This window comes from Cervus canadensis, chromosome 8 (genome assembly GCF_019320065.1).
Source record: "Cervus canadensis isolate Bull #8, Minnesota chromosome 8, ASM1932006v1, whole genome shotgun sequence".
NCBI classification, from domain to species: domain Eukaryota; kingdom Metazoa; phylum Chordata; class Mammalia; order Artiodactyla; family Cervidae; genus Cervus; species Cervus canadensis.
The window spans coordinates 53,894,027-53,904,644 of record NC_057393.1 but is presented as its reverse complement, the minus strand read 5'-3'; the positions used below and the strand labels follow the sequence as shown (position 1 = coordinate 53,904,644).

The 10,618-nt window shown below is 40.6% G+C and overlaps 1 protein-coding gene across 4 annotated transcripts in view; it reads right to left on the bottom strand.

Moving 5' to 3' along the window:
* Positions 1–2,354: 2,354 nt before the first annotated feature.
* The window catches only part of DYDC1 (DPY30 domain containing 1), a 21,441-nt gene continuing 13,177 nt past the window's right edge, over positions 2,355–10,618 (bottom strand). For 3 of the 4 annotated variants that reach the window (XM_043475968.1, XM_043475966.1, XM_043475967.1), the window contains exons 5-8: positions 10,185–10,277; positions 6,975–7,031; positions 5,816–5,917; positions 2,355–2,538 (exon numbers count right to left, since the gene is read on the bottom strand). In XM_043475968.1, the coding sequence (XP_043331903.1) occupies positions 2,509–2,538; positions 5,816–5,917; positions 6,975–7,031; positions 10,185–10,277 (282 nt within the window). In that variant the 3' untranslated portion in view covers positions 2,355–2,508. The remainder of the gene's footprint in view (positions 2,539–5,815; positions 5,918–6,974; positions 7,032–10,184; positions 10,278–10,618) is intronic. The other variant, XM_043475969.1, reaches the window with a different exon arrangement.

The window sequence follows — 10,618 nt, the reverse complement described above, 5'->3', positions numbered from 1 at the left end:
CCACAAAAGTTGCAAGCATTTAAAAATGCTGAAAAATCACCGCTCCAGCATCATAATATTAAACCAAAATTTTAATAAAAGCGATGTTTTAAAAATTGCTATGTCTCAGAAGTTAACCTACAACTTCAGTTGAACAGTGAATTTAATACTTGGCTATTCAAGATTCGGCCAAAACGTCTATTTAACTGCATGATGCCACTTACATGTGGAATCTAAAAAACTACAACAAACTGGTGAGTAAAACAAAAAGAAGCAGAAACCTATAGCTTACTTATGTTTAGATCCTTTATGTCTCTCCATTCTTTCACTTCTTCCTCCTCTTTGCCTTCCACCAAGAACCAGATAAGTAGGAAAATCTAGAATGCTTCAACCAAAACAGGATCTCATCTAGCTACTTAAAAGTATGCCAGAACAGGAGCCATCTCCACCCCATCCTTTGTTGTCACTGTTTAGTCTTTACTACCCCATGGACTGTGTAGCCCACCAGGCTTCTCTGTCAATGCAGGAGATGCGGGCTTCATTCCTGGGTTGGGAAGATCCCCTGGAGAAGGAAATGACAGCCCACTCCAGTATTCTTGCCTGGAAAATCTAATGGACAGAGGACCCCATCCTTTGGATGGGTCTATAATAAGTCTTGCTGCCATTAGCAAGAAACTCTGAGACTCAGATTCAAACTCAGCCTAAGTGTCTGCCTGAAGATGACAGCCTTGCCCTAGTCCCAGTGGGCATCTGCTGTATCTGTGAGTCATCTTCTGGTGGAGATGGGAGCCTCTTCCCTTGCACCCTGATCACCAACTGAATCCTCCTGAGGGCTCTCTCCCCAAACAAAGGTTGCATACCTTTCATCTCCTTTCTTATCCCATTCTACCTTCTTCCTCTTATACCAAGTTCTGGCTGGGGACTCTTCACACAAGAACACCCCCTATCCCAGAGCCACAAAGCTTCATCTTGTGACTAACACTCTTGAGTGTTGAGTAACACTCAGAAACTCTTGCTGCCAAATCCCAGGGCCAGACTGCACTCTTTGGGGAGTGGCATGGGCGGACTGAGTCCAAGATTGCCCTCTGAGCCTGTCTTTCCACACCTAGCCCTCCTTGATGGTGCCACACTGGTTGAGGCCGAGGCCTTGAAGGACACTCTCCTGCTGCCTTCAATACTTCTGCCTGGGTGCAGTAAACACAGGTCATCCATATGGGGGGCAGAATGCCTGGCAGCCTGATTGACACAGAAGTTACCTATGGCTCCAGGGCACCTGGGACTTTTTTCTCAAAAAAAAAAAATGTATAGAACTGGACTTCCCTGGTGGTACAATGGTTGAGAATTCACTTGCAAATGCGAAGGACCCAGGTTTGATCTCTGGTCCAGGAGGATTCCACATGCTACCAGGCAGCTAAGCCCCTGGACCACAACTGCTGTGCCCACATGCTGCAGCTACCAAAGCCCATTCCCTTAGAACCTGCGCTCCTCCAGGAGAGAAACCACAGCAACGAGAAGCCTGTGCACCACCATGAAAAGTGGCCCCCTCTTACTACAACTAGAGAAAACCACCCATGGGCAGCAGGGAAGAGCCAGCGCAGCCCCAAATTCTTTTAAGTTTTTTAAAAAGTATAGAACTGATATAACATTTCTCTTCAATGAAATCTGTATTCTTTCCCATAATTTTTCCCCCTTTTTCTTTTCCCATTTATGCAATTAGGTTGTTCTCTTCTCACTGTGTCAGGAAAGGTATATTATAACCAAAACCAGAATTTTTTTTTTTTTTAGAAGAAGCCTCTTCTTGGCATTTATGCTTCCATGCCTATACCACTCCTTAAGGAACAGAAAGGACTCATACATAAACATAGATCTGGAAAAAGTTTTTTATAAAAGCAAATTTCTCCCTAAAGTTCAAAGCTAGCCCTGAAACTTCCAAGAGGCCAAGAGTGAAGTCAAGGTCCACAGACCGCCCAGCATCCACGGAAGGAAGAGAGATCTTCCTTTCAACAGCAGCACATCATCCCTCTGCCCAAAGATTGCTGCAAAAGAAACAAAGCTTCCCTACCCAGCCGCATCAATAAGCATGGATTAGGTGGAACTACAAAGCATCATTTCCCAGCAAACTGGGGAGGTCTTTGCAGTGCATACCCGGGAGGAAACCATCATGTCTCAAGCATGTTGAATGTTCCTGAACCCTACACAGTGGCAGCCTCTTTCACTTCTCACAGACCAGTAACTTTCACCTCAGGCAATCTTGTTCTCATACAGATGCACACAATTCTTTTCAGCTGGTGCTCCTTTTGGTTGCTTTGGGAAAATTTCTCTCCTGTTCTCTCAATGACATCATACACGTAACCAGTTACATTAAGAAAACAATATTTTAAGGCCACACTTGAAACTCATTTATAAAGCTGTGGTTAGAGGGAGGATAAACAGAGTACAAGTTTGGAGGTAAAAAAAATACAACTGGGGACCTCCTATTTTGAAACTTGAAGCAAGAAGAAAAATTTATTGTTCTTAGGTTGGTTGATCCTACAAATCTTGATCAATGTTTAATGCAACCTAAAAACAAAATAAAAAGTAAATATTCTTTAGTACAATTATAAATTTTAACTAATACAATTAAGTGTTTGCTTTTGTATTAAAATTAATTGTAGTGTGCTTTAATACAATTAGAAATTTTAATTAATACAATTAGAAATACAATTTTCCTTGGAAGAAAAGCTATGACCAACCTAGACAGCATATTAAAAAACAGACATTATTTTGTCAACAAAGGTCTATCTAGTCAAAGCTATGGTTTTTCCAGTAGTCATGTATGGATGTGAGAGTTGGACTATAAAGAAAGCTGAGTGCCAAAGAATTGATGCTTTTGAACTGTGGTGTTGGAGAAGACTCTTCAGAGTCCCTTGGACTGTGAGGAGATCCAACTAGTCAATCCTAAAGGAGATCAGGCCTGAATATTCATTGGAAGGACTGATGCTGAAGCTGAATCTCCAATACTCTGGCCACCTGATGCAAAGAATTGATTCATTAGAAAATATCCTGAAGCTGGAAAAGATTAAAGGCAAGAGGAGAAGGGACAACAGTGGGTGAGATGATTGGATGGCATCACTGACTCGATGGACATGAGTTTGAGCAAACTCTGGGAGTTGGTGAGACACAGAAGCCTGGCATGCTGCTGTCCATGGGGTCACAAAGAGTCAGACACAACTGAGTGACTGAACTAACTAAATACAATTAGAACTGTGAAATGTACAAGCTACACAAAATTAGAGCTTAGGTAACTTCTATGTGACTATGTAAATGAAGCTTTTTGATAGTTTCAGATTATTTCACATAAAATCCAAGTTCAACATAATAATAATTTAATTGTATCCTCAATGTATTTATTAACCCATCCTTTCTTCTACTTCTCTGGCTATTCTCTCTTATTGTTGTCTGTATCCTTCTTGTATGTTCCTGTACCCATCCCTTAGATGTTGAAATTTCTCATGGTTTCACCCTGAGAGGGTTTCCCAGGTGGTTCAGTGGTAAAGAATCCACCTGCCAATGCAAGAGATACAAGTTTGATCCCTGGGTTGGGAAGAACCCCTGGAGAAGGAAATGGCAACCCACTCCAGTATTTTTGCTTGGGAAATCCCCTGGACAGAGGCACCTGGTGGGCTACAGTCCATGAAGTCAAAAAAGAATTGGACATGACTTAGCAACTAAACACACACACATACACACACACACTTCACCCTGACCCCTCCTTCATATTCTGCATTCTCTCTTGAGCATCTGACTCACTCTCCTAGCTTCACTTAGTATATATGACTAAATTCCTCTCTCCTGCCTGGACCTCTCTCCTGTCCTCCAGACCCACCTACACATCTCAGAGTGACCTGAAACTCAACATGTCCACAATTGAAGCCACTGTTTTCACAAAACCTACTTTCTATTCATATGTTCCCCAATTCAACCAATGGTAAAGTTCAAAAAATGGTGACGAGTCCAGTTGTCCAAGGCAGAAATCTGGACTTCATCCTTGATTTCTTTTTCCCCCTTATCCTCCCAGCTAATAGTGAATCCACTCAGCTGTACCCATCTGCACTGTGTGCATCCTGATCCTGTTCACCTTGCACCTGAATGACTGTGATAATTTCCTAAGTTGTCTGCTCTTCCCACTCCCACCCACTCAGATCTTGTCTCTACCTTCTAAAAACACTTATCTAATTTTCACATAAACCTTTTTGATGACTTCTACTGCACATAAGTCCAAAATCCCTAACATGACACACAGAGCCCAGTATGATCTGGCCTATACCCCCCTCTCCAACCTTCAAATCACTTCCTTCCCCTTGCTCCATGCAACTCAAACCAAAATATTGGACTCTTCTAGTTCCTTGAAAGCATCTTGCTATCTCTATCTGCTAGACTTATCTCAGGCTAATTCTTTAAATGTCATTTCCTGCATCAGACTCACCCAGGCTAGGTCAGGTTTCCCTGCTCTGTCCTCTCACTGACCTTTCCTCCAGCAGCCCAAGGATCCCAAAGGGCAGAAACCCAATCTGTTTTGCTCTCTGGTATTTTCTAGCTCCCCGCATAGTACTGAACCACAGCAGCCATTTAATAAAAATATATCCACTGACTGATTAGAACCAAATCCACCCAGCTCCACTTTCTGAACAGCTCTTAAAACACCATTTACTATTTTCGGTCATCAATGCTATCTCTCCGTAGATTACAATAGCCCCCCTGGTGGGTCTTTTCAAATCTATCACTCCATTTTCTTCTACACGCTATAGCCAGATGGCCTTCCTAAGACACAGCCCTGATCACGTTGACCTCCACTGCCTTTAGGATAAAATACATATGTCTGAGAACAAATTCAGGTCCTTTAGTGTTCTGGCCCCTGATTTCTCCACTGTCCCAGCTCTGATCTCTCCCTGCCTCCCATTCCCTCTCTCTTCACCCTGAACTGGGTCTTGATACTTTCTGTGCTCCCAGACTCCCACCCCCCTCACTGAGTGACAAGGCTGACTTTCTCCATGAAGATTTCCCTGATCAAGGGTCTTCAGCCAGGCAGCTGTTCTACTCTGTCAGTGCCCACTGATGCAGGTGACTCAATGCAGCCTCTTTCAGGACAGTCCCGGGTCATAGCTGCTGATGGCATCAGATATCAACAGCTCCTCCTCTAGCTCTCAAAGCATGCTGCTTTGGACGACAAATTACCTGGCCACTCTAACACTGACAATTACTTGCTTGTCCAGTTGTTTGTTTCTTTCCCAGACAAGGTCAGAACGGCCTGTTTTGGCCATAAAAGCACTGGGCACAATATGTGTGCACAGGAAACACTGTATGATTATTAAATAAGCCAACGTACATAAATACTGTAAAACATGCACTCCCATTAGGTTATTTACATGGCTCCATGGTTTATTACTGAGAACCAAAATATCAGCCCCCCAAAATTTAAAGATTATGTATTTTTCCACATGATTTTAAATACACATTTTGAAGAGATTTTGAAATTTTCAAAGCCTCACTTCCGATCAGCCATATGACCCTCTGCACAGGAGGGCATACTGCTCACTCCACATTAACACCCAGCTACCTCCCCATCGGCGCCAACACTTCTGTGTGGAGCCAGACAAGTGCCTGCCCTCACTCTCGGGGCCAGCAGCACACTGCATAGAACATCAGTTCGAAAAATGTTGGCACCCAGAAAACTGATTTCTTTCTGTGAAGCAAAAGACCGATTTTGCTATCCAACCCTGGCCTGAGAGACACTAGGCTTTCCCAAGTAAAACAAGAAACTCTGCTTTTCACAAAACACTTTCCTAAGGATACTTACGTCAGAGAGCATTGGTTCGTCGAGTTCTTCCACTCTGCTCAAGTTTGGTGCCCCGTATCGATCACTAATTTCAGCTAGTGTTTTGCCTGAGTCGGCTCCATCCTATAGTCATATGATCATAAATGAATCATATAATTCATTTTCACTTTCAAATGACTTTGAGATTAATACATTAATTTGCTTTCAGTTCTGCTAAGACATTTCTGAATTATAACATCAAAATTCAACATTGTCAGTTAATGGAATGAACCAATACCTGTTAATGACAAGAGAATTCTAAAAACAAATGCTAAAATGTGTTTTTTAAAAAATACATCAGAAATGTAAAACATATCACTGCATGTAATCATATGGTCAATAATCTCATAATATTCTGGTTTTTAAAAATACAAAAACGAACTGAATATCCCAGTTTTACCCACTTTGAGGATTGGCTTTAAAGTATACCCTATTTATGAAACAGATCACCAGCCCAGGTTGGATGCATGAGACAAGTGCTCGGGGCTGGTGCACTGGGAAGACCCAGAGGGATCGGGTGGAGAGGGAGGTGGGAGGGGGGGATCGGGATGGGGAATACATGTAAATCCACGGCTAATTCATGTCAATGTATGGCAAAATCCACTACAATATTGTAAAGTAATTAGCCTCCAACTAATAAAAATAAATGGAAAAAAAAAGTATACCCTATTTGTGACTTGTTATTACTAGATTATGTATTTGAACTATCAGTTTTTATAATCTCCATATTAAAACTTTAGCTACTGAGATTCCCCGGTGGCTCAGTGTTAAAGAATTTGCCTACCAATGCAAGAGACATGGGTTCGGGAGGATCCAACATGCTGCAGGAGCAGCCTGTGTGCCACAGCTATTGAGCCTGTGCTCTAGAGTCTGGGAGCTGCAACTACAGAGCCCATGTGCCCTAGAGCTTGTGCTCCGCAACAAGAGAAGCCACCACAGTGAGAAGCCCGAGTACCTCAACTAGAGAATAGCACCCACTCACTGCAACTAGAGAAAAGCCTTGTGCAGCAAGAGGACCCAACACAGCCAAACATAGATAATAAAATTGTTTTTAAAACATATCTACTAATGCATCAAAATTAAGCATCACACTCCAGGATACTTATTCGTATCCCATAACAGAGTAACTTTTTCCTCTCACCTCTCCATGTAAAGTATCTTCACCCTTAGCCATATTTTCCATGCTCATTCTCAACTCCTATAATATATAAAAATGAAGAAAAATACTTTGCATATGCCTTTCATTTTGATCCCATGTTTAATTTTTAAGCATTTTATTTTTACATTATGACCCATTTAACCGCAAAAATGCTGTCCTTCTTAAAGGAGAAATCTGAATACAAAACTACAGATACAGTCTCACTTAATTCTCTATTAATAGGTGACTACCATATTTTGTTTATAATTAAATAGAATGTTTTAAAAAATGAAATAGGCTGAAACACTAAACCTGAAGACAGATTACTAACAAAAGTGAAAAGTGACAAAATAAAAATTTTAATAAACTCTTAAAATAAAAGATTTTGAAATAACTTTCAGTTAAGTAGAATTTTATACATAGTGAAAAAGAAGCAAATATTTCTAAAGTAATTAGTCTGGCCCAAGGCACTACCTAATACATGTGACCTCTCCATAGCACCTGGGCAATGCCCTCTATAAAGCACTCTGAACACATAGGAGACTGCTTTCTGAATGTGAAAACACAGAATCTTCTAATCAAACCAAACCTCGCTGTGGCCTCTATCTTTTCATTCTAAGGCAGCAAGCTGACTTAACTGCTCTTGAGCTGATTCACTTCAGCTGCCCAAAGGTGAGTCATCTCGTGACTTTTTATATAATGGCCCTGATGATTAGGGACACATATGGTACATGAGAGTCCCTTGGACTGCAAGGAGATCCAAGTAGTCAATCCTAAAGGAAATCAGGCCTGAATATTCATTGGAAGGACTGATGCTAAAGCTGAAACTCCAATACTCTGGCCACCTGATGCAAAGAACTGACTCGCTGGAAAAGACCCTGATGTGGGAAAGATTGAAGGTGGGAGGAGAAGGGGACGACAGAGGATGAGATGGTTGGATGGCATCACCAACTCGATGGACATGAGTTTGAGCAAGCTCTGGGAGTTGGTGATGGACATGGAAGCCTGGCGTGCTGCAGTCCATGGGGTTGCAAAGAATTGGACAAGACTGAGCAACTGAACTAAACTGAATGATACATATGGGCTTCCCAGGTGGTGCTAGTGGTAAAAAACCCAACCTGCCAATGCAGGAGATATAAGAGACATGTGTTTGATCCCTGGGTTGGGAAGATCCCCTGGAGGAAGGCATGGAAACCCACTTCAGTATTCTTGCTGGGATAATCCCCATGGACAGAGGAGCCTTGTGGGCTACAGTCCATAGGGTCGCAAAGAGTCAGATACACTGAAGCAACTTAGCACTATATGCTTTTCTCCAGATCACTCCCTTCTCCTGCACACATCTTATCCCACAACTTCGTGGTTCTGATGGAAAAATCCATGTTCTCACAGGACTCTGTTCCCCAACCAAGGGATGGATACTTGACACAAACTCATCCAGTCAGAATCCTTCCCAAGATTCTTTTCTTAACTGAAACCTGAAAGAAAGGAATCCATTCCTTTCCGATGGTAGGAGCCACAGCATTATGAGACCCAGGAACCATTAAGGACCATGACGATCCTCATCCATGTGCAGCAAACCAGGCCACAGTGAGAGACAATAGCAGAGGTGTGAGCTCTGGCAGCACTGATTCTCTTGCTCCCAGAGGTCTAGAAGACCCAACTCAACCAAAGCCCTTCACAGTTTAGTTGTAAAACCCTTGCTTCAACCCAGGAGCCTTCCAATAAATTTCCTTTTGCAAATGATAGTTTAAGTCATGTCTCTGAAGCCACAAGAAGGCCAAGACGAAAAGACCTGGATGAATCTGCCTCTGAGCAAGGCACTATGTTGCAGGAAAGAAAGGGGAGATAAGCCAGTAGGAATATGGATTATTAATGTTACTGCAGCTCTGGACACTCAGCCCAGAAGGTAAGTAACATGAACGGGGACCCTTTAGAGCCAATCCCTCCTATAAATCACAGACTTTCTATATCACTCAGATATAACTGTCAGGGCATCTCAATGAAACACATTTTCAATTCTTTTATCATTTTGATCACTATCTTCTTGATGTATTCTGAGTTTTCTTCTTTTATTTGCAATCACTGAATCTTAACTGAAGTGGAAGGGTGTGTGCATTTACATGTGTGTGTGCATGCATGGATATCCATGTGCCCTACCCTCATTCAGACAAAGATAACATCAGCATCTGTGTTTTTTAAAACTCTGTATAGGTATTTGATTTTATCCTTTTAAAAGCTCATCTTTTTGACTCACAAAAGTAGTCTTCCAACACTTAGACTACAATAGGACTAAATGATTTCACTTTGTAAAGAACAATTCTTATTCATTATAGAATGATAAGCATTGTAAATTGATAGGAAAAAATGGTAAATTAATTAAATCTCATTTTTTAAAAAAATTTAATTTACCCTTTAACTTATTTTTTCAAATCGTTTTAAACAATGATGCTCTCATCTAAGCCATTAATAAATATACTCTACAAAACCTGCTTCAATTTTAAATTTTTTAAATTTTAATCATGGACTAAGTAGAGGAATAACATTTGAGTAACAATTGATAGTTGTAAGTATATGATAAGAAATATCCAGTTGAAAAGGATAACTCAGTCATGCAGAAGTTTGGTCTATACAACATATACTTTTTGGACACAAGGAAACATTGACCAAGCAGGTGGCTTGACATAAAACAGACACAGTCAAGGGAGATGGACTTTTTTGACATAAGTTACTGAAAAATTTAAAGACATGAAAAATCCAAATAAGAACACATTTTAAAATGTAAGTTATTGTTGATAATACATCCAGTGTGAAGAAAAGAGACAGACTATTGTCTCAGAGATCAGAATACCTCCAATACTAAAGAATTTTGCCTTCAGTATCAGCTATCATAATTAGGAACCACTATCTCTTGACTAAAAATGTTGACCATATCAATGTTAGAGAACACCACTGCTCACAAAGCAGTTTCACACACACAATCTTATTTGATCCTTACAACAGCCCAGTGAGATATTGCCAATAACATTATACTGTTATCCCTATTTTTCTAAAAGGTAAACTGAAACTGAAAAGGGTTATAGGACTTGCTTAAGTCACACAAATAATATGTGGCAGGTCTTTAGACTGTGAATCCCCTGCTATAACAACTGGAAGTAACAGTGAGGATTCTAAGAGGTTTTCAATAAAACAAACATTTATAAAACTTAAATTTACCTTCTCAAATTGTTCTTGAGCTCTCTGCAGTTCTTCTATTCTCTGTCTCTCTTTTTCTTGCTCTTCCAACTCCAGTTGGAATTCCAGCTGTTGCTGAATATTCAGATATAAATAAGTCATATTAGAGTTTATTGCAAGGAATTCACTCGATTACTCTGAAGTATCCCAGGATAATTAAGGTTACACTCACCTAAATTTCAGAAACTTAAGAGAATAAATGGTCACAGCCTCCCAGTACTTTAGCTTTTACAAATATTTCATGAAGTACAAAATTTAAAAGGAAGCTTCCTTAGTTGCTAATTTTAGAAAAGCAGTATTTGTACAAAATTAAATCATTTTCCCGATTCTTCTAGAAGCCACAAATGAGACTGCAGTGATTTGTCTCAAATAAAATTTCTTTAAGAACTGATAGATCTTCAAATAGCCAAACTCTG